Here is a 24348-nt window from a genome sequence, read left to right as displayed (position 1 = left end):
GACATTGCTAGTTAATCAGTAAATTATTTTTGTTATATATGTTTTTGTTTACTTCTTTAAGAAGCGATTTAAACATTACATGTAGCAACAATATGAAACCTTTAAAGTATTTCGTAAAAGTGATGTTATGGCTCGGCGAGAAAAAAAAATTAATTTGAATATTTTCAACGAAAACTCTCAGTGAAATTACCCATTGCTACCAATGAATAAGAACATATCTATTAAACCATAGTTAAATCCTCGTGGCAATCGACCCGATTATTTTTGTATCTATTAGATATTTTGAGATTTGGGTTGTAAATGTACGTGTAGTAATTACACAACAGTATTTGAAGTAAGCAGTTAAACATTGCGTTATCATTTTAAATTATCATGATATTGACTAACACCAAGTAACCTACCTGTGTCAGTCGTAGTAACTAATTAAGTCTGTCAACAAGCAGTCAGTGCCGATATAAAACAATATCAATGATTATCCCTGAACAAAAGATATATCATACAGTGTACAAAAACATTACTGATGGCTACAAACATTTCTAACGACCAATTAGCAATACTGATCCACATTTCAAAACTTGATTTGAAAAGTGAAATGATTTTAATACATGAAAAATATATTTAAAGAAATATGTGAATTATATTTTTCAAAAATCAAATAGAATTTACAATTCATTGGTTATTTTTTCCCACCCCTCTTCATCAGACTTTATGGTATAGTAATCTAAAAGAGAGATACTTATTGTATTTGCTAATTTCACGATTTAACAGGCCAGTATTAACTTGCAATAGTCGTTGTCATCTGTATGTTGTATATTCTACAGGCTTTTCTGCTAGTTATGATCCTCTCAGCTGACCATGTTGTTTCTAGAATATCCTAACACAGTTTGAATATGTTTTTCTCCCGATATTCCAGATATATATGAGACAGATTGACAAAAATAAACACTTCAGACAGAATTTTATTATTTTATTTGTAGAGAAATGTTTATAGTCAAACATGAGACTTTAAAATGTACATGTATATCTAAATTATTATCAGTAATGACTTCCCACTATCCGTGCGAAATTTCCTCAATTTATTTTCGTCCATAATTAAGATAATCTGTTAGAATAATAAGCGTTATTGTACATCTTTCATTTCCAATTTGATTTGGTAATGTTTTAGCATCCGCAATATGATGTGCCATGGTTGTATTCAATATCCATACATCAGGACAGATGGTTTTAACCTTTGAAGGGGACGCACTTTGCCTCCTCACTTCGCCAGAACACCAATGTTTGTCGATGAAACAAATGTACAACACATTGGGATAGAATGAGTCATGTAACCAGCCATTAAAACCAATCTTTGTTGCAAGAAGGGGAGGGGCAATTTGAGGGTCAAAATCACAGGAAACATGTGATGTTGTCAAATGATACTTATATCTCTATATATAGAGTCTAGAGCTTGTTAAAACATATATCAATCTTCTTTTGTTTTCTCCCACCATTTAACAACAGGTTCCTTATTATGTAATGGTCGGACTATGTCCCAAGCAACAGGCCTAAAAAGAGATGTTGGGATTTCATACTCCCTTCCAGCGTCTCGAAATGCAATTCGGATCTTATCACGAACTGATTTTGGTTCGTCCCAGTTCGTATGTGGAGTGTCAGGTGGCAGATTATGTAAAGCAAAACTTATTTCAGGTTGAAGTAGAATAAAGCAGCCTTGAGCGCCGAACGAATACCTCGAATTCGTGTCGGGATAAAAAGGAGCAAAAGTCGTTATAAAATATGTGACGTCATGAAACTGGAACACCCAACCTCTTTGATTTTTTGTTCCGATTGTATCCATACATCTGGCGCCTTTCGGATCCAAATCGGAAAGAACTTGCAGAACTCGACGTACGCTGTTAGAAAAACACTGGAAATAAAAAAGAAAGTGTGATTATTAAAACTTAGTGATTTAAGCTAAACTTGCAGTATGTACGTGTCGATGATGTTGTACATGTTGCCTGCTGTAGATATAATTTCAAAGCTGAAAGGTGGGTTTTCCTTTTTATGGGTAATATAAATTTCGCATTGGTCTTGAACCGCAACAACATTCGGTAAATATTAACAAATAGTGTACAATTACAGGTTTCCACTAATCATCTTTTCGTTTTTGTTTCATCAGGATTCACTAGTAATTTCCATAAATATATCATCTTTTCAACTTTAAAAATCTCAGTTTAGTTATATTGTATCGATAGAAGAGAGAGAGAGAGAGAGAGAGAGAGAGAGAGAGAGAGAGAGAGAGAGAGAGAGAGAGAGAGAGAGAGAGAGAGAGAGAGAGAGAGAGAGAGAGAGAGAGAGAGAGAGAGATCGAGAGAGAGAGAGAGAGAGAGATCGAGAGAGAGATCGAGAGAGAGAGAGAGAGAGAGAGAGAGAGAGAGAGAGAGAGCAACAAGGAGTTTATAATGAATTATGATAAAACATGTATAAAGCATAGACCTGAACATATACCGGAAGTGAGTTCAAACGCGTTAGGTGTAAATATTAACTTCCGGTTTGTTGGTCCCGTATGTAAATACTGACCTCCAAATCAAAGGCATACGTCTCCTGAGGTATCTCTATTAGAAATCCGTCTAAGCGATGTTGTCTACACATCATAGAAAACATCAAAAAAGTTGGAGACAACCTGCAACATTTGTAGGACATTATAAATAGTTTAATTCAATATATATGTTTATATATGAAATAAAGGTATTTCCAAAACACATAGAACATAATACATAGAAAGCTTGGATAATACTGTAGATGAAAATGTTTTCGTAAATGTAAATTCATATCAGGATATAACATATAGACCTCCTAGTACATACATACAAAAACATTAAACCGAATTTTTCTTTAACATTCTTCACTGACATCGCAACTCGTCAGTCTTATCTGTACAAGATCGAATTTATACCATACGGCATTATCTAGTGTTCCTTAATACAAGAAGATTGTCTGTTCCTATTCCACTGGCTGTCTATAGGCATACCAGTTTTGATCATTATAATCGTTTCCACGGATACTTCAAAAGTCCGCCATGTTTTTTCTGATATTTTACCAATAAAATAAATGCATTTGTACAATATTTAAGCAAAGGCGGCATGACTTTCTATGCTATTTTGAGCCTGTACAGAAGTTGTGATTACACTTGATGTATGTCATTAATTAACCCCCAACACCATCCCTCTTTCTCAGACAGAACTGGGCCAATCCCTTCTACTCCTCTGACCAGACGCACTTATCGCACCGAAAGTGATATATTCAGATGCCTTAATATAGAACTCAGTTTTTTCCGTTAAAATTGCGGTTATCTTTTACTGTCACTCTCAGAAGGTAAAACCAACAAGTTTGAATTAAATTTTTTGTTTAAACATTTGTGCATTTTTCTGTTTTGTGTCATTGACACCATTCTCCTGCGACTCTCGCTTATGCGATGACACCACACAAAAATAAAGCAAACTATCTTTTTCAAGAAAATTGTCGATCTGTATTGAATTTTATAAATTAGGAATGCATCATTTCTGTGCACTAAACAATACCAATTTGCAGTTTACAGAAGTGATGAAAGCAATTTGAGTAAGGTGAACAGGTACTTGACGTGAAATCCACTAATATAGGATCGTTAAGGATTAGTGGTGATGCGATGTCAACGGAATGCACATTTACATACCTGTGAATGTTCTCTTCTGTATCGGCCATTTGAAAAAGAAACAAAATAATATCGCAATTAAAAGCAGTAGTAATCATAAAGATGAAACTGTGAAATTGAGAGTTTTCTTTGCTCATATTGACGGCATGTCGTTATCTAGATTGTCGATTTTTGTTACTCGAAAAAATGCTAAATATAGCTGTCAAATTTACCAAGATCGAACGTATAAAGATTTCCTTCATTGGTTATGCAATTTTGCATTTTCGGGAATCAGTCAAACATAGTATTCAATCACGGATGTAGAAACAATCTCAAATATGTAGTTCGTTCAATTCTATCAAGAAAATCGACATTTTTTCGCGGCGTCCACCTGTAAGCAATTATAGATATATGACAATATTTACATAGGCTTCACTATACACATTTACTGTCAACTTTGAATGCAAATCGTATCGTCTGTTTTCGACTTTTACAACCATTCAACGATATCTGACAAAAATTAGATGGTTATTTCTGTCCGTAAAACAAAGTAAAATAGATAACTAAATTATTCGGACCTTGGGATATATCCACATATAGTATGTTCGATAACTTACCCAGACTCAGTTCTCGTGTCCATTCTTTAGATCCCCATAATTTCGATTTCTTGGCAAATATGCATTCAGTATTTTGTCTGACGACGTCAAAGTTCTCCAGACTGCTGACGTGTTCTGCGTCATACGTGACGAGTGCAGTCACTGAAGCGGCTACATCTTGTTGGAGAACTTCCGGTTTTACAACAGGATAGAGTTCGTCAACGATCTGCTTAGTGGTTAATACTTTACGTGGTGTTCTGAATTCTATTAAAGCCTTGACGATCCTCGGTATGTAAATGGAAGCTAAAAAAATATGATAAAAACGTTAAACTGACTTCAGTAGTGATCATTCTACAATTTATTTTCATGCGTCCTTTTCCACTTTATAGCTAGCATCAGTTGGTCCCACGATGTAAAATTCATGTATTTCCAGAAATTCTGCGATTCCCATAAAAAAACTTTGAATACAGAAATCGGGACTCACACGTAGATTGATCGATGCCTCGAAATATAGTAAGTAATAATTGAAAGCAGGGAACATAAAACAAGTTTATTATATACCAAAAATTATCATTTTAAGTGCAAATTCAAAAATATATCTTTTTAGTTTTAAACTAAAACTGTATCTACTGAAAATCAAGAAAGAAAAAAAGCTTTGTTGACGTATTTGTATTCTAAGGCAAGACACGTTTTTCTTGATTGTCGCGGTTGAATGGCATGCTACAAGTCAAACAAAGTATTGGAATACTATATACATATACGTACAAGTGTTATATCGGCCTAAATCTAAATCACCTTATTCGAACTTCTTTGAACTGTTACTAAATCCCAAATGTCATTTCTGACAATAATATATGTTTTAAGTACAGAAGTCATAAAAATAAAAATAGAAAATTATATTAAGCTTTGATAGGGATATATTCTCAAACGGTACATATCATCAGATAATACTGACAACGACTAGAACTTAATTACATTATGAATAAGCATAAAGTTTTTTTTTATCATTTACATCATCAGAAAATCAATAACTACATGATGTATAAATCAGAATTTATTTCTATAACGACTATTTGTAATACGCAAAGAAATATGTGACATACAGCAATAACATTCTATTTTACAGCGTTTAATCATGATGTTAGGTACATCGGTCAAATCAATGATTTGTGTGTGTTGCCCTTTGAACCTAAAAGTACACGTGTATTTATGTTTATGCAAGAAAGACAACTCTTACATATGTGAATATCACAACTGAACACAAATAATGACAAGAATCTTGCTTTAAATACTTACCAATGAAAAGAAGGAAGGTAAGAATAGCTGATAAAGTAATATGAACTGTTAAAAAAGAGTATAGGAACAGACCAGCACAGCAGACTCGGACGAATATCACTAATGTCACCACTGTTGATTCCATTCCGAATTTGTAAACACCACCGACTCACTCGTGTTTTACTGTCATACACACTTACATGTAGCAGTGTTCACTCAAAATATGGTTGAGAAATATGTACTAAACACATGAGTGAGTGTACACATGTGACGTGTTTCCGACAACGTGGATAAAGACACATACTTCTGTAAATTCTACAGTGTTTACGTTTCTACGGAATTCACTTCCGTATGCCGTAAACTAGTCATACAAGACGGTATTGTCGTAAAAGAACAATTTACCCATATATTTCGGACGTATGATTGAATAAGCGGGAAAATGAACGAAAATGATTGATTTCATTACTTTTTTATCAGCATATTTTCTGTACACATCTGCTGCATTCCACAATTCAATTTCTAGCACACACAGTTGTGTGTCTCATAAAAAATATTCAGTTGAAGTCATGATCCATGTCTTGAAAATTACTTCCAGTTTCTCTACACAAACAATGTAGGGGATAAATCTGAAACAACAATTATGAAAACGTTTATTCTAAGATTTATTTACACATACATTATCATCCTAGCCAATCAAATAATGTATATATGGTATGATTACTACTTCAATAAAATATTTTTGAAAATAAAAAAAACTAAAAATGCTGTATCTTTAAATACCCAGAATTACGATAGAATTATTTTTACTAACTTACGACTTCAAATGAGCTTTCATTTCATCTGAGAATTTATAAAACGTGTCTTCAAACCTCAGCGAGCATAAATAAAAAAGGAGACTAGTTTCATTAAATTTCATATCAAATAAAAAATACAAGAACTTTTTTTACATAACTTCAGAAAAGGTACATGTTTTAAAGTCAATATTTTGAGGAAATAATCACACGGAATAGATTCTTTTTGAACGTTTTTCAATTCATGACGTAACGTCGTTGTCCTTATTGCGTCAGAGTCTAATTCTAACTGGAGCAGCAAATGAAACATGCCCCGTGTTATGCTTCACTGATTTTATCGGTTACTTTTTCTCTAGCTGTAATACATACAAGGAATATTTTTTATCATTACTCAGGAAGATCCGAAACATCTCAAACCAGGCTATTAAAAAAACTAGGAAAAGTGTTCATTTAGGGCTTCCGAACCATATGTCGGCAAAACTTTGAAGATTGCAAACTCCTTTTTCGGTAATGCTTGATATTAATATTATTATTTCTGATATCAAATGTTAAATAGCTTTGATAAACAGCATCCCGGGTCAATATTTTTGCATGAAATGTTTGATGAAGTTCTTTTGAAGGATTTTGTATACACAGTCGAGATATTGTTTTTCGTTATAGGAATGTCATACAGAAATGTCTTCTAGATGAACGACACATCTGTAAAATAAATTTACAAATTAATAAAAGTGAAAAATAAAAAAAATCTTGTTCAAAGTATTTTTCTCCAGTCTAGTAATCGTGATCAAAGTACGTGACTTACATTTATTTATGTGTAAATATCGAATGGAATTGAGAAACACCTTTTAAGTACTCTACCTGGAGAAATGAAGATAGAGAAGATACTGCTCCTATATTAATACTCGGGATTTGCAGTTTATTTTCTGTCAAGATTTTGAGAGATGCAGGTTGGTGACTGTACTGCCCATCAGATTAAACGTAGCTGTATCGTAATTCTCTTCCACACTACACCATACACAACTTTCAGCGATATATTTTTTTCTTACCAGATAATTGTCAAAGTATATGATGTTATTAAGACATTCTTTCAATAATGAAAAGAAAGGGAAAAGAAGGCAATCCTTACTTATATTTGAAAAAAGGAATTGACACGCTCAACAAAAATACCATGTTCAATTCATAAGAATGTCACTCACTGAGTAGGTAATTACATGTAAAGTAAAAACAATAAAATACTGAAATATTGACAAAAATCGCACAAAGGACCGCGAAATATATATCGGAACCTAGTCATCGTAAGAGGCCCTATGATGACGATACAAGAACAGCAAAGATACTTTTTAATGCGATGTTCAATTGACTTTGCTGTGATCCTTCGTGCGTCGCCAGCAGAACCAGCACTTAAAGCACGAGTCGATTGAAACCTTTACCGTTGAAAAGACCAACGAGTCGTGGTGTTTAGTCTATGTCATGTTTTGCGGAGACTGGCATGCGATGGGACTAAAGAGACAAACAGTTTTGTATGCCTTCAGCGAGTTTGTGGTGTATGAAAAGGCTAGCAAAATCCACAAACTAAACCTTTGGAACTTCAGTTTGGTACCTCTCAACATGTTACAGTAAACTTCAGGATCATTTTCGATTTGGAAATGAATTGCGTTGCTGTGTTTCCAGTTGTACAATTATGCTTTTTGAAGTCGTTCAAGAATTGTTACGACTTTACTAGGAAATCCACATGGCCACTTTTATTTTTCTTTTCGAGATTGAGACAGAACATTGGTCATTTGCGAATATTCTATAAAATTCAAACGATCCTTTTTATATTTGTGAGGTTGAGACAAAACAAAGGATATATCTATTTTCATATCCTTATCACCGCATGGACTTTGATTTCCAGTAAAACGCACAAAACCAAAATTTGATAATTTAGCAATTTATTTTATATATCAGAAATAGTTAATTTCTGTTCATTTTGATACTTTTTTTAAAATACAAATTAGAAATATCTATACATCAAAATGTGGCGATATTAGCAATGCTTATGACATTTCACTGTTGAAAGGTTAACTTAATATAACTTCATATATATAATATGTGACCTTAAATGTAAAAGAGGAGCGCCAACTCCTGCAGCCAGGTATGTCAATACTGTATTCTACTGTCTTTTGCTGGTTGTTAGTGCGGTTTTTTTTTATCTATTAAGCTATTTTACTACCTTTTAGAGACCTCTGTTTACTACTAAGTATCAGCCTGAAGCCTAGAAGATGAAACTCCCCACTTATACTTATAGAATTAGCAGAATGCTGGTTCTTTGGAAAATTTTCCAATTGCAGATTTTTTTGTCTGCATAGTAAAAACATAGATGTACCGTGATTTCTTTGTGGTAGCCTTTCCCGGCTTATTCAGGCAAAGGAGTATTTTCTTGGCCTTAGAGCAAATTGTTTTCAACATCATTTCGTGTGAAATAAACAAATCTTTGATAATGATTTATGTTTTTATGTTACCTGTAACCTGGTCACATTTGAACAAAGTACTTAAGGGTATGGCCTTGAACAGATATATCAATGGATTTGCCCGTCGTCCGTCCGTGTCGGTATTTTATGAAATCCTCAACATTTCTGACCTATATTTACATTATAACATCACAAAATTCTTCGTCCTCAATCAGTTCAGATGCCAAAGGTCACAACTGACCACTATTGAAATAAAAAAGACTTCTATTGTATGTACAAAGTATTGAAATAGCGTGGTGATATACTGTACAATATCCATGTATCTACGAGCCTTTTCTTCCTTTGATACATACTGAAATGAAACTAGTCAAACGACAGCTAAATAATACAGATTTGACTTCAACATATGAAATTAATGATATTTTGTTATTGTAAATATCATTTTTACAATACATGAGAGTAGCGTTACAATTTGAGTATTTGTAATGCGTACATTGATATTTTGCATGTATGGAGTAAACATATTTTGGAAAAGCATATATTCAAATTTGAAATCAGAAGTAAATAAAAAAACTCTAAAAACAAACAAGAAAACAAACAAATGTATTTAAATTCTTTTGAGTTATTGTGAATTTAAATAGGTTTAGTTCTATCAGGTCTATAAATAAGTTTACAAAATATAGATAACAAAACACAAAAGGAAAGCGACTGTGATTGCAATGAGAAGATAAGATGTTTACTTTTTAAAGTGAAATAAAGCACAACCCCGAAATCAAAATCTTTTTTTGAAATAAAAGAAATATCAGACATCGAAAATTTGAATTTTTTATTTTATTTCAGATGAAGATTTCAAGGAAAGCCTATCAGTAAAAAACATTGGTAAGCGCGAACATTTCTGATTCAGATAGATTCACTGTAATAGGAGAAAAATCACATCACGGAATTTTCAGAAAGTATTTGCGTTAATGCTATAGCATATACGTCCAGGTCATACTAACTTGTTATATTATTTTTTAAACGAAATAATTTGAAAATTAAATTAAAAAGGGAAAGGGATTCACAAGTTTAACATTCTACACCCACGGAGGTATGACGTCATCTTGCTTGATTTGATATCAAAAGTAATTTCAATTGGCGTGTGTGTCAAAAAGAAAGGTGATAATGAATCCATGGCTATTTTTGATGATGTAAAACAATAAATTTTTATTTTTAGTCATTCTGTATTCCCGTATACTGAATTCCTGCTAATGAAATCATGTCACAAGTTAGATCACCTAAAAGCATTTCGTAATATTCATCTTTATTTTTAATAAAGACATAATATACTGTACTTGTTAATAGATATTATGAAGATATAGAGATTACGCAACGTGCAAACCAATAAAACAATTAACACACGAAGCTTGTTTTCGACAGTTCAAGAGAACATGACATGCGTTCTGTCAACAGGCATACTATCAGACATCTTTACCAATGTCATAGAAAAGGACAACTTCATCTGTGTAACATAATAATATCAGAACTTCAATATCAAAATAATTCAATATCGAAACAATATGCAGTCGACAGGATTATTTTTATCCCTCGAATATCTTAACATTATCTTTTTTACACGTTTAAGTGTCATACTACTACGACAAGTTCAACGTTCAACACCACCCCGGTGACCATGCTCCGCCGTGAAGTTTTGGACTGCTGAAAGGGTTGGGTAAAGGATAGTTCGCCGGTACCATTGTGTCATGGTAGTATTTTAGTCTTGCGGCTAGCTTGCTAACAATATCTGGTTCCTTAGAAGACAGGTCGTTATGCTCTGTCGGATCGTCTGCAAAAACAGTTATATAGAAAAAAATGAGATCTTCATCTTTCAACGAAAGGATGGAGTTCTTGAATCTGGAAATATAATCTCCCTTACCAAAATTGATGTAAGCTTTACAACGTAATCCGCTATTTTGCCATTCAATAATAATTATGACGCTTCATAATTTGTTATATGCAAGATCGTATATATATATTTACATAAATACCAACCTTTTAAATTGTAAAGTTGATATCTGTACCCTTGACAACTTGGTTGCTGGCCATTTAACACTGTCAAAATGCATTACTGTATATGATAACTATCAAAATATTTTTTTTAAAATGCCGCAATCATTTTATTATATGAAGTCCGTATACTTTTATATTCAGTTTCTTATTCAAAGTCTGGATAGCCTAAGCATGAACCACATTCACCTTTCAGGTTATAAAGCTGATATTTGCTCGCCAGGTTTCGTTCGAACTGCTCGGCATCGATTTCGGATATGCTATAGTCGCTCTCCTCTGTCTGCGGTTTGTACCAATCAGGGTAGAGGCCTGGGTATCCGTCAATCAGCTTGTAATTTCCCACTCTAACAAACCATGACAAGTATGCACGTGTATATAAAGGCGGGGTTTAAAAATGGCCTGAGGTGCAAATACGACGGTTTGTAGGTGGCATTGGTAGCTTCTGTAGTCGTACATTTACAAACAGGCATTTAAGTCCAAACATATACATACGCATGAATAAAAACGCCCTTTTTGTGCCAAAAATGAAAAAAAAAATAACATCAATGAAATAGTTGAAGTTGTGTTTTGAAAAAAAACAACTGTTACTTGAAGCGGTCGTGAGATGACTCAACTACCATCTTGATTTACTTATTGATCTATCAAGGTTAGCTTGCAAGTCGCCATGTTGAGTGTGTCAAGGTTTGAGATAAGACGGCATGTTTGTTGTCAAACTACGTGATTCCAAATCTGGCAAAACACCCCTAAACCCTCTATTAACAACGACGTAGTCATCTTTTATCAGCCAGGAGAGACTATTAATGATGGCTTTAATAATCTTCGCATCATCATCGTTCGTCTATGTCCAGAATGTAACCATCAAGCAAGACTATGCTCATGAAATGCTTCTCTGAAGCTGATGATCAGAAATTTTAGGAATAAAGCAAGTATGGCAGTCGCCCGCTAGCCAGTAAATGCTTATGAAAATAATGTTGTGCTCCAGAGTATTTTCTACAAAGGAACAATGGTTGTTTCTAACGCTTTTGCTATGAAATGAAATATTTTGGATATACTGGATATTGACACTGTTTCCATATGTTAATCTTAAGTGTATGCTGTTGGTTTGGAGTGTAAATACCAGTGCCAATAGAGAAAGAACAATCAGAAAGAATATTTAGAAATTGTGTCCTCGTCCAACCAGTCAAGGCTTTACAGGCTGGATTGTACCTGGGAAGCAAATATTTCATTTCATCAGTGCAGATTTAAACGATAAGGATAACATCTTTCCCTATCAGATGATGTGAACTAATACGTGAGGACGAATGACACTACAGCTTTTGATGAAAGATGAGTTGGTGTTTTGCGCGCTTGGGCAATATGGTCTAGTTTTGATTGAAACTTTACATACATAGTGTGCATTTTGCTTGGGAAGACTAATGATACTTAAAAGAACTTAGCACACATACCAATCTCTTGATCATTAGTTAAGTTATTGCCATCTGCTTTCAAAGCATCAAACAACTAATTGTTTTGGGGAAGTCTTATATTGCTAGCAGATTTCTTGGTTTTAATGTCTCTCCTAAAGACACCATTACAACATGCACATACACATCTACCTCTCATTGTGAGAATGGTACTGTATTAGGCGTTTACGGTCTCCGTCTAAGTAGAAAATGTAGAAAATAATGTCAAAAAATAATTGGTAATATTGGGGTATATGGGGTAAATAAAATATTCTTAGAAGATTTGTATAGTGACATTCGATACAATGAAACATTGTATTTAACGTCCTAATTATAATTGACCGATATAGTTATTCAAGGAGATGTCGGCATTACTTGTATAAATGCTAGGGGTTGTTATATATCAGGAAAGGCACACGTGTACATGGAGGTTTGGAGTGTAACAGGGTGGTCTCCTATGTCCACTATCGTTCAAGAAGTCGTTGGGGATATAAAAAAATCAAAGCCAAAAATCAACACTTTGCTCCAATGGTGACGTTTCGATCTTTGGGCAGGGTTAGGGTAAGAGATAAAGCTATCGATATGCTAAATAATTTTGAATGGACTGAATACAGAAGACATTAAAAATGTCATTTGTGCACAACAAGTTGACGTTTTTCTCACGAACTGCTTGAAAATCACTAATATTGATGGTATACTTATTGTTTTAGTATTTTGTTATTTAATTTATAGGTCGAACTTTCCTATTCCATTAAAATAATCAAATATTTTCCCTCTGTTTTGTGACCATCGGTGTTCGTAGTTATCTAATTATGTAATAATTTAATTAGGCTAGTGCGTTATTGATTAAATTGGATAAAGCCAAGGGAACCAACTTTGATGGCACAAAGCAATGTATAGGTGAATGGTCCAGAAGGGTGAAATATTTACAGGCCGATCTCTATGTGAAATTAGCACATTTTCATGTTTTTACCACTGAACGCAAAAAGAGCGTTTTCTTCGAGGAGCAATAGGTTCTTCATTAATTATATTTTCATGGTATATTTTCCTCTGTCTTATTTTACCCTCGTAAAAGTAGAAAAAATAGAACAAGAAAATTTTTAATATTGGCAGTATCATTTCTCACCTTATTGCCGCATGTCCCTCCTCATATGGAAATAAGTCGTCAATATTATACACTAGTTCTGTCCTAGGCGACGTGGAGAGCTGACTCAGGGCGGGCCACATGTTCACACCGTCTCCTTTATAGCCCGCTAAAATTAAAAAAAACGACTTTGATAAATCTATTGATACAATAAAAGACAATCAGCTTTCAAAAATATTTAATTTCCTACTTAATTTTCTTCAATTATTGATTTTTATATCCAAAAATTTTATATTGTGAAAATAGTCTATATTTTCGTCATTTTTTCCCGTTTTTCTCTGATATCGTTTTTTCTGTAATCAATTATACGAACTGTTTACAGGAAACGCATATTGCAATATACAACGCACAGCACGTGCTCCTTTAAATGCTATCGACGTAGAATATGTATCAGGGATAATAATGCTTTAAATTAAAAACCTTTCCTTTGTTTACTTAGTATTTAATCTTTGAATTATGAAACTAAATTGATCTTGTCAATATTTTTGGAAACGTTATTTCAAATGATTTCTTAGACATAATCAAATGATAATTATTTGTATTAATGTTATCGCAAGATCAGTCACTTGATATTTTCCTTGATCTCTTGGAATTGTTGTAGCATAATTCTGCCGTATCGTGATTAATGCCACATTCCATCGTACTTACCCGGAGGTGAACTCCCTCCTCCAACTGATACCAGAGTAGGTAGCCAGTCAACTGCATGCATCAAACTAGTGTTAGAGAGAACGCGAATAAAACACATCAGTATTAACAGAAAATTACCAATATCAACCGAGTGAATATGCAATTGTTGACCTCTTATATGTTAAGGACTTGTCAACCTTCGAAATGTGATTTTCCCCCTCGACCACTAGGCATTTAAGACGCCTAGATTATAACTCAAGATAAGTTTCAAACTAAAAAGAAGTTATTCTAGGCGTAGTTATCAATTTGCAACGATAACCTCGTGTCATAGGAATTCCCTGTTACTAATTTTAGACTGGGTATCAATTTAGGATGATAATTTCCAGTGCAAAAATTCTCAGTTTCAGGCATTTTGTCAAAACCTAATGAAGTCTTCTTGCCCAATCTCAGAGATCGGATTTTCTCAGTCACACAACAAAAATATTCCCACATGATTGCCTTGATATTCAGTGAATATATCCATGCTATATTTCTGCATGACTTGAAGATGTACGTAGTGTTACGTAAAAAAGTTCGTTTCTTCCTGAATAATCGATACTGTGATAAAAATAATCCTAAATTCGTTTCCATTTGATATCAGAATAATGCAACTCGTCAGTTTTTTTTTTCATTTTTATCTCGCCGAAATGAAAAAAATCCTTAAACTCGTTTTCTCCACCAAATACGGAAACTCGTACATATCAGTAGACTATCAGACAAGATGAAACTTTAAGAACAAATGTTTAAAACAAAAATGAAAAAAATATTTCGTGTACGATTTTAGATCTTGTCGTAAATGTCTGTTACATATACATTTAAACATACCCGTCGAACCGTTTGCCAGTGACGTTTAATCCTGGCCCTCGTACAAACCCTGCTGCTCTAGTACCGCCCTCGTATATCGTAAACTTGGCTCCTCTTAGTGGGTAGTTGTTTCCATAGTATAGTGGCCATCCACCATTCTGAAGTGAAACATTTTTTCTGAGTTGAATATTGATAAATAATAAGATTGATATGATTATAACATTGAAAATTCATGAAATTAATCATTTTTCCAAACACAGCATCCATCTCACGAAAAAATCCACAACTTTGTACTTCCTTCCTTCGTTCCTTCTTCCTTCCTTACTTTTTTCTTTCTTTTTTTTTCTTTGATGGATATATATTTTTAACGTTTTGAAATCATATCATATTTGAAAATTCTGCAATTTAATGACTCGTACACTTGTACAGCATCCCCCCACCCCGTCTATAATTTTCTTGTAATTTCTTTCAAGCAATTATGGATTTCTCAGTAGCCCTAGAGTTTAAACTTTGCAGTCTCTGAGTATCACAAATAAGTCTCACAATGATTAGGATCTATTTACGTCTTATTAGCAACTTTACTTATATAAGGATGACTACGTGTGTATGCGTGGGAGAATGTGATATGTTTGTGAGACACCCTTTTGAGCGCGCGAAGCAGATGTCAATCTTATAATGTTAATATTGTTGGGGCAACCAGCGGTCACATATGTTGACAAATGACAAACTGATTGATCAGGGTAAAATGAAAGGCCTTGAAAAGTGTTGATACAGATAAGATCTGTCCAAAATTAAGAATCCTCTTATGAATCAATCATAATGATAATATATACAGCTTTTTATGTTCATCATTCGGTTCTTCTTGATAATGAATCAGTACAGAAAGGCGTCATTCACATGTGTGTCAGTAGTCGACCCGTCCATGGTTGAAAAAAAAATTAAAAAATACTTTATAGTATATTTCTTAATATTCTATTTCAATATTGAATTAGATAAAACATGGCCAAGCAATTAATTAAACGAAAACTTACGTCAGCAGTAAACACAAATAGAGTATCGTCCATCATGCCCTTCTGTGCTAATTTGTTCGTAATGTTTCCCACTGCTTCGTCCAGAGCTGTGACCATACCTGTATGAATACAATTCTCTGAAGAGTTTAAGTGCTGAACAAAATATGTAGACGTAGACCGTTTTACCCCTTTCCTCATGAGGAGCTGCATGTTGCCTGTTCACATAATAACAACAAATTATCGGTTTATGTTACTGTAAACATATTCATTTTTGCGGGAGATTTATTTTCGTTGACTTTCAGTGTATACTTAGTACATGAATTCATATGTCCGCGAGCTGTTATAATTGCTATTAGAATTAGTACAAATATATTTATGAGGCTATATTTGTCCATGAAGTCAAATGTCGATAAAATAGTGATTTTCATTTAAAAAAAAAAAGGTTTTTAGGAGGTAACCAGAGTAACTGGGAAAACCCCTTGTGGTCATGGAATCGAACCCCGAACGTCTCGATGAAAGGTGAGTTTGTTACCACTGCACCACCCACCACCGTAAAATGAAGAATTACGGGTCAGAAAACCAGTAACTTACCCGATTCTTCTCAAATAAAATGATAATATTTATCTCTACATTATTTCATGTAAGAAAAGAAAACAATACAAAATTCTATAGATTGTACAAAATTTCACATGAATTTAGAGTGCAAAAGTATAGCGCTAACCGATGAATTTAACTTCATTCGTCCTTCCAAGACTCCTCTGTGATGCTAAGGGTCTAGGAGGCGACTGAGGAAAATCCAAAGTGGTCGATTAGGACGTCCCTTAGCCTTATAATTAAATAAATTATGCAGCTTGATAATATTTGATAATTTTAGAAGGACGTCATGCTTATATGTGTATTAATGTACATATTCTGAACCACAATTCGAATGAATTTTTAAAAAGTGGCATGAGATTAAGGCAAACATTGGGGACTTAAAAGTTCACCAGCAGTGGTTTCCACCTGCAAATTCGAAGATTTTACAAAAGACACAAAGCAAAATAGCATTTTAATTATAATTCCAGAGTAAGATATACAAGGTTAGTAAATGATATTCTATTCAAAGATTTTAATTAATATCGATAAGTTTGTTGACAATTTTTTTCTTAGTACTGTGAGCATTGTTGTCAGAGAGAGAAGTAAATTTATATATGTATTTGATATGTCTGAAAAGGTTTAATTTTTGTAAGCCTTGCCAAGCAAAAAGTAAAACGTCGCGACTCATATGACTCAGAAACGTTTTAAAGTAAAAATATAGAGGACAATAGGAATCGGAGGCAATCATATCGTTGAGCCATTTTCAATTCATGACGTTACGCCAATACCAATATTATGACATCTTAAACGAATTTCTGATAGGCGCAGGCAATGTGAAAACATCCCAGGGTTTATTACACTAGTGATAAAAAATGTTACACGAGTGAATTCACTTGATATCAGGCTGCTTATGTAAATGTAGAAAATGACTTGCTGATGTTGTGATGATGCCCTTAATATGTTATGATAAGTAATTGTTATGAAAATTGAATCTTCAGCTAACTTAGAAACAAGTTTTGAATTATACCATACATCAATGAAAATTATGGGGACATTTTACGGTCGTCATAGTAAACTCAATGAGAAATATTGTATTTCTTTCTGCTATACGAAGTTCGTGGTGTTTGGTGCTCATTGTTTATTAGTTCCGTTGTTGTTTTCATTTTAGAAGGTGACATTACTTACCTAAATTGACCAATATTTATATGGCGGATGTAGTCTATGAAGCAGAAGACGCTTACTCTTCCGGAACGCCTGACAAAGCTCCCTTGGTTACCGTGCACAGCAGAGCACGTTCTCAGAAAGTTTGATGAATACAAATTTTGAGTACGTTCTCATCGGGGTGCAGACTTGAGTATGAGCACAAAAGTGCAAGAGTCTCCACTTTCGTTCATATGCCGTCCTAGTTTTATTGAATTTGTGTTTAAGTATAATGGTCTCATGTTGATACTTTCTTGTTGTTTTAATACCTTTCCAATGATGTAAAGATTGTATGATTCAGTTTCACTTGATGTTTAACTAACACTGTATCTTATTCTAAATAATAAGCTGCTATTTATTGATGTATCTGTTGAACAATGATTGACAAAGGGCAATAATTTTATAATAGATATATTTCACCTTTACTGCTATGAAATGATTAAAACATGAATGACAATATGAACACAATATCAACAAGTTTAAGCCATGATGGTACGTTTACATCTTACCTGAAAATTTACGCCGACCTTCATTCTGAATATCGGGATACATATCCTCGAATTTCTTGGGCACCTGAATCAAAATCAACCACAAAGCAAAATCCAATTATCTTATATAATTATAAAACATTTTACTGTGTATCCATCTAATATAAGTCATGTTTAACTTAGCAACAGAAATATATGAATAAATTATCTTTAATACTTCTCTCCTGTTTTTATTTGAGTGAATATTTATTGAAAGGTAAATTTCACTTATTTCCGCTTAATATGACATTTAATCCTTAACACTGTTAAAAAAGCCCAACTAAAACAGTAATTTTCATTGATGTTTTGGACCCGCTGTTCAATACAATACAAGAGCCTTATATGCTGTCATGGTTGTTATTTTCTACTTTTCATATTTGTTTTGGAGGTCGATTGAAATTAGGAAAAAGTTTATAAAAGAATGAAAATAATAGAGCCTATTTTACAAAACGAACATATTTGTTTTTTACTTTTGCGAGATATTCAACCTTTTTACTACAAGCTTTAGTCAAACTATGTATACGCAAGAAAAAATATTCATAAATGACAACCATTATCGTTGATTACCAGGAAGCTTTACGATCAACATAATGATCTCACTAGGACACAATCTTTTTGCACGATATGAAGGAAATCATGTTTGATACTCTTTAGTGTAATGCTTCCGTTGTTGTTAACATTGCTCTCAGTTGAGAACGTGATATTCCTTACTTGGATTGACTACGTTTTACATGGTGGGTGTCGTTGATGAATCAGACGATACTGAACACTTTCGAAACACAGGGTCTTATTCTTCTTGAACTTTTTCAGAAGTCTCCTTGTAAATCAACTAATTTTAGTTTGCATTTCCAATTAGATGTCAGTATTTTGTTTCATGCTTTAAAAACTCTGATTAGCAATTAAAACACTGTTTCCTTACCTCTATTGGGTCATGAACGTTTTGAAATGCCATATATAAGAATAAAGGTTGGCTGGCATTGTGTTTCAGGATGATATCAGCGGCTGCTTTGTCGTATGAATACTATAACACAGAAGTATCAGTAGAGATAAATCACTATGAAACATCACCTGTTGACACATGAGCAATGATAAAGGCGTTTTGAACAGTATTCTGAAATTCAATTTATTGTAAAAAATATCGTTTTAAAGGCGCTTAAATTGTAATGAATCGAAAAAGCAAAGCAGTGCAGCAAACCCGAGATAAACAAAACCCGATCAGTATATATATCTACCTCTCATAATGAATAATTTCAAAACTTGTGTGTATGAAAAGGACAAATGTGAATGTACATGCACAAGTGGTATAGGTAGCATTGAAAATTATCATTTTGTTATGCACACTAACTAGGGTAACCATATAAATATTATATGGAAGTATTGATTTTAAACAAATTTTATCTATCTGCTTATTATTTTGCACAGAAAATAATGAATATTTCATTTCTTTATTATTTTGCACAGACGTTAATAAAAATCTTATTTATTTATTCATCTATTATATAGTACAGAAAATAATAAACTGCTTGTGATAAAATATACACTTCCTGACATGATCTATTTTATACTTACAAGGGAATATGTTCCATTAAATTCTGTAGCGAGGCGTTCATTTTGTCTTAAATCATAGCCACCTTCTGTAAATCATTTTTTATGAAAAACAAGCTAATAATAAGTTAATAACTGATAGATGACGTACTTTCCTAAACTGCCGTAAAATACATCGTTATTTTATTAAAAATACCAATTATTATACTCTTATTACACGATTTTATATGTACACAAAATGTTGAAATTGGTATACATAGATAATCTTTTTTCTAAAAATGACAAACATTTTGCTCCGCGAAAATACGTGATTTCACAGTTATTCGCAGTGTTAAAAATTGTATCAAAAACATATCGCCATTCTCTTTGTTAATATATTCTTTAAAATGCTTTTGGTCGTTACCCCAATCATGAGTGTAATAATCCTCTTGCGCATTGTAGTAACCAAAAAAGGAATCGAACCCACGATGTGTCGGAGTGCACTCCCATTTACAGAACCCTAGATGCCACCTGAAACATAAATGGATACGAATTATCTTCATAAGTAACTCAAAGATCCCTTCCATATGTTGATAAACCGTTCTATACTAGCATGATTTTCATTTGAAAATAATGTCATTTTTTTTTATATTTTCGTGTGCATTCATTCAAAATCATATTTTAAACATCAAGTGAAATACTTTTTGTTTGCCTTCAATGGAAACAAGAAAAAATATCGAACAGTATCTTAATTCAAACACAAATTTGATACAACTGCAACATATGGACAACAGAAAGATGTATACAAAACGTTCACCGAAAATATGACAAAGTGTTCTCCCGGCTCCATCGCCGATACCCATCATTCGAAGAAGATAATGCCACGTTCTCAAACATAACACATCCCTATAGTATCAAATCTACATATTTCGAAAACGTGTTGTGAATCTCTTTTTGCTGTCAACATCTTTCACCGAAATAATCACGGCAATAAAGAAGAGCAGGAGATATATCCTGACCGAAATATCCTCATATCATGGTCAAAAGTTCAGGAAAATATTTTAACATGATATTATCATGAACTAATATCTTGACTTCAATAAATTGCTTGCAGCTGTTGTTACATTAACGTTTGCCTTCAATTTTACACCACTGAGAAACATTCTTATATCCCCTTACATGTTCCAAACTCGTTGGTTGGTCATTTGTTTTCATTGTATATTGCATATATTATGTTTCATAGCAAGATAACTTGATATTATATCCGGATTTCTTTTATCAACAGTGATGTATATATATGTAGATGAAATGATATATATTCAGTTTACAGCGGAACCTCGTTATCGAGAATTTGTATAACTCGAAAAACCCCTTTGATTCGAATATTTCGTCTGTTCCGGCCAAACATTTCATTAAACATTCGATCTCACTTAAATCGAATATTCAATTATTCCACTGTATTAATTATTTTAAATAAATTACCACTTACTTTCCCACCATATGGGTAGCATACCCTAGCTCTTTCAAGTACTTTGGGAGGAACTGCATATTCAGAGGAGAGCATACGGCCTGTCCCGGCATGATAACACGGTGCTGGAAGATAGATTATATTAATCTAGTGTGTATGTGAGATTAAGATGGTTTCTTTCTTTTGCTATACTTTTATGTTTACAGTACATTATCAGAGAAATCAATAAATTAGATTTCGAAATTTCTAATCAGTAGTAATAAAGGTAAACAATTACAAATTGTAATTGTAATGGAGGCGGCAGTTAATGTGATGATGATGTGGTAATCGTTAATAGTGTAAGGGCATGTGTTGCTGTTATAATTGAATTTGTGTTTGTAATAATGAAAGTGTTGCTTGTATTTGTGGTGATGGCGATGATGGGTTGTGTGTGTGGTGATGGCGGTGATGGTTGTGTTTGTGGTGATGGCGATGTTGGTTGTGTTTGTGGTGATGGTGGTAAAGGTTGTGTTTGTGGTGATTGCGAAGTTGCTTGTGTTTGTGGTAATGGCGGCGTTGCTTGTGTTTGTGGTGATGGAGGTGTTGGTTGTGTTTGTGGTGATGGCGGTGAAGGTTTTTGTTTGTGATGATGGAGGTGTTGCTTGTGTTTGTGGTGATGGAGGTGTTGCTTGTGTTTGTGGTGATGGCGATGTTGGTTATGTTTGTGGTGATGGCGGTGTTGGTTGTCTTTGTGGTGATGGAGGTGTTGCTTGTGTTGGTGGCGGTGCTGGTTGTCTTTGTGGTGATGGAGGTGTTGGTTAGGTTTATGATGATGGCGGTGTTAGTTGTGTTGGTGATCGTAGTGTTGGTAGCGTAGTATTGAATCTGACAGTGACGGTACTGATCACCATGATGGTGTACACGGATATGACTATAAACATGACGGTAACATCTTCAAACTACAATATATTACCGACAATAAACACTCTTCTGTGTATATCTAAATGTTGTATGACTGGAGGAATAGTTCCTCGTTATACAAATATGAATTATCATACCTGAAGGCCTGCATGAAATGGATAGTAGCCGGTCATAAAGGAATGGCGAGATCTGTAACAAATTTAGTAAAAACCATAAAGGAATATTTAACAATATGATATGTTACAAAAATATTATAATATTAGATATATGTCAAGGTGAAAACTTTTTTGTAAAATTTCCTAGTATAATGCAGTAAGGTTTAATGTTGAACAGAACACGTTCTATGTCAGATGTTCAAATTAGTGACACTGTAGGTTGAAATGAAATTTTATATACGTACGGACTACAGAGTGGCTGGACATAGGACTGATTCAGTATAACGCCTTCCCCTGCTAGTTTATCAATGTGCGGTGTTATCATATGCGGATTGTTAAAACCAACATCATTCCAACCTGTGGTAGAAAAGAAGAAAAAGACGTTCCCATTGAGTTTGTGTGTGTCCTTTTCATGCATGACAATAAAGAATAAGAAAGGGTAGGCATCCCCTGTTTCATCGACAACACTAGCAAAGGTTTATCCAACATACAATATACCTATATGTAACAACGGAACGGTCATGCATACTAACGATAATCGGACACAACCTAATCTGAAATCGCTCACGAAGATAAGAACACCAATCTGAAGATGGAAGACAATATTCAGTAAAACGCTACCAGATTATTGATCCTTTGACCAAACCTGCTGAAAATGAGTAATCCCCAACGAAACATGCACAATATACATAATGATGGTATACAACTTTGTTCAGAAATGGTCACTTTGAATTATGTGTTTATTACATTGTAGATATGACGTATAATTCCTGGCTTTCCAAAGACTATAAGTAAAAGAAATTCTAACTTTTTTGCAGTTTGTAGCATTATACATCTTAGTGGTCTTGTTATTGAATCAAGCCTATTACAAGGTATTGAGTTTCACAAAATACATAACGATAATCGACTTGGTAATAATTTCATTACAAATCATCATTTATATTAGAATTTTATGAAGAGAGAATGGCGCAGTTTCTGATTTGCATACTAAGTTTATGACATCTATATTTCGACTGTGTTATATATATGGTGTAATAACACAACATCTGTATCTTTGTAAACAAATTTATGAAACCTAAGGTTTGTCACACTAGGATAACCTTATCTATCACCATCATAAACATTATGTTTGGTTGTTATCAAATCATATTTACCCAGATCATCAGCCACGATGAAAACAATGTGTGGTGGTTTAGAATTTACTGCCGAAATAATTCCCATCAGCAGGAGCCATCGTGTAAGGAACTCCGCCATCACTAACCTGTCAGTTAAGGGGTAGACAAATACATGTAGGTAGTATAACATCTATCTCAAGATCAGTTCTGATAACGTATATATAGTGACACGAGAGTCACAGCTTTTGACCCGGTTGGATACAGGTTATAGCTTATGGTTACAGGTGTTCGCCAAACGCTTTGGTAAAATATGATTAATTGAAAAGACAGTTTTTGTTTTTGTTGTGAAGGGTCAAATGCTGTCTTGTATCTTAAAATATTTGATAAACAATTTTCTTACCATTTAGATTAAGATTTTACGGTAGAATACATCAGAGATCTATTTTTCTCGCATCCACAGCTATATTTTCGCAGGTCTAAACCTCGAAATCACTAAAGACTTCTTCCACGCTTGAGGGCAAAACGGCTGCACTATGTAGTTTGTTAAAATGAGTACACTGCATGGATCATTCCAACTCTGCCAACTTGAAAGGAAGGTGTTTATATAGGGAATCCTTTGAAGCTAAGGTTATAATCTGTTTCAACTGAGAATGTCAACTTATTTTGTATATAGGATACTTACATATCAATAGTGAAATAGATCAAGTTTCCATTTGTTTTAATTAATTGTAACACAATTTTAGCATATTAAAGTATCATAAAATAGCTATAAAATATTAATATTTAATATTATTATTCATTATTTAATTATTATCATATGAGATTATGTTTAATTAATAAATAGAATTCATTAAGTCACATTGATATACTGATGTAGCAATTAAATTGAATTTAAATTTATGCATGTAATAGTGAATCAATATGTGCATTTTAACACTAAAATGAAGCTGAATTAGCACTGACCCGTTTATCTATAACAATACATTTTCCACTTTATCTAGATAATATGTCCTTTT

General features: G+C 33.5%; 2 protein-coding genes across 2 annotated transcripts; both read right to left on the bottom strand.

The window, feature by feature from the left end:
* Positions 1-1327: 1327 nt before the first annotated feature.
* LOC132551308 (uncharacterized) lies at positions 1328-5738 on the bottom strand. Its single transcript, XM_060215434.1, has 5 exons — positions 5539-5738; positions 4264-4545; positions 3689-3704; positions 2557-2659; positions 1328-1903 (listed from the first exon to the last, which is right to left on the bottom strand). The coding sequence occupies exons 1-5, from the start codon at positions 5660-5662 to the stop codon at positions 1463-1465; spliced, it is 966 nt and encodes a 321-aa protein (XP_060071417.1). The 5' UTR covers positions 5663-5738; the 3' UTR covers positions 1328-1462.
* A 4669-nt stretch (positions 5739-10407) lies between these two features.
* Positions 10408-23441, bottom strand: LOC132551303 (arylsulfatase B-like). The gene is made up of 14 exons (XM_060215429.1): positions 23372-23441; positions 22463-22574; positions 22200-22251; positions 21184-21287; positions 20119-20225; positions 19740-19804; positions 19090-19191; positions 18153-18216; positions 15889-15986; positions 14879-15015; positions 14036-14100; positions 13370-13496; positions 10991-11145; positions 10408-10580 (listed from the first exon to the last, which is right to left on the bottom strand). Exons 1-14 carry the CDS (start codon positions 23436-23438, stop codon positions 10408-10410), a joined length of 1428 nt encoding a protein of 475 aa, XP_060071412.1. The 5' UTR covers positions 23439-23441.
* Positions 23442-24348: the final 907 nt, after the last annotated feature.

The sequence above is a fragment of the Ylistrum balloti genome, unplaced genomic scaffold, assembly GCF_031769215.1.
Source record: "Ylistrum balloti isolate Yb309-2 unplaced genomic scaffold, AGI_CSIRO_Ybal_v1 Utg370192, whole genome shotgun sequence".
Classification (NCBI taxonomy): domain Eukaryota; kingdom Metazoa; phylum Mollusca; class Bivalvia; order Pectinida; family Pectinidae; genus Ylistrum; species Ylistrum balloti.
The sequence above is the reverse complement of the archived record's forward strand: the minus strand, read 5'-3'. Positions and strand labels throughout refer to the sequence as shown.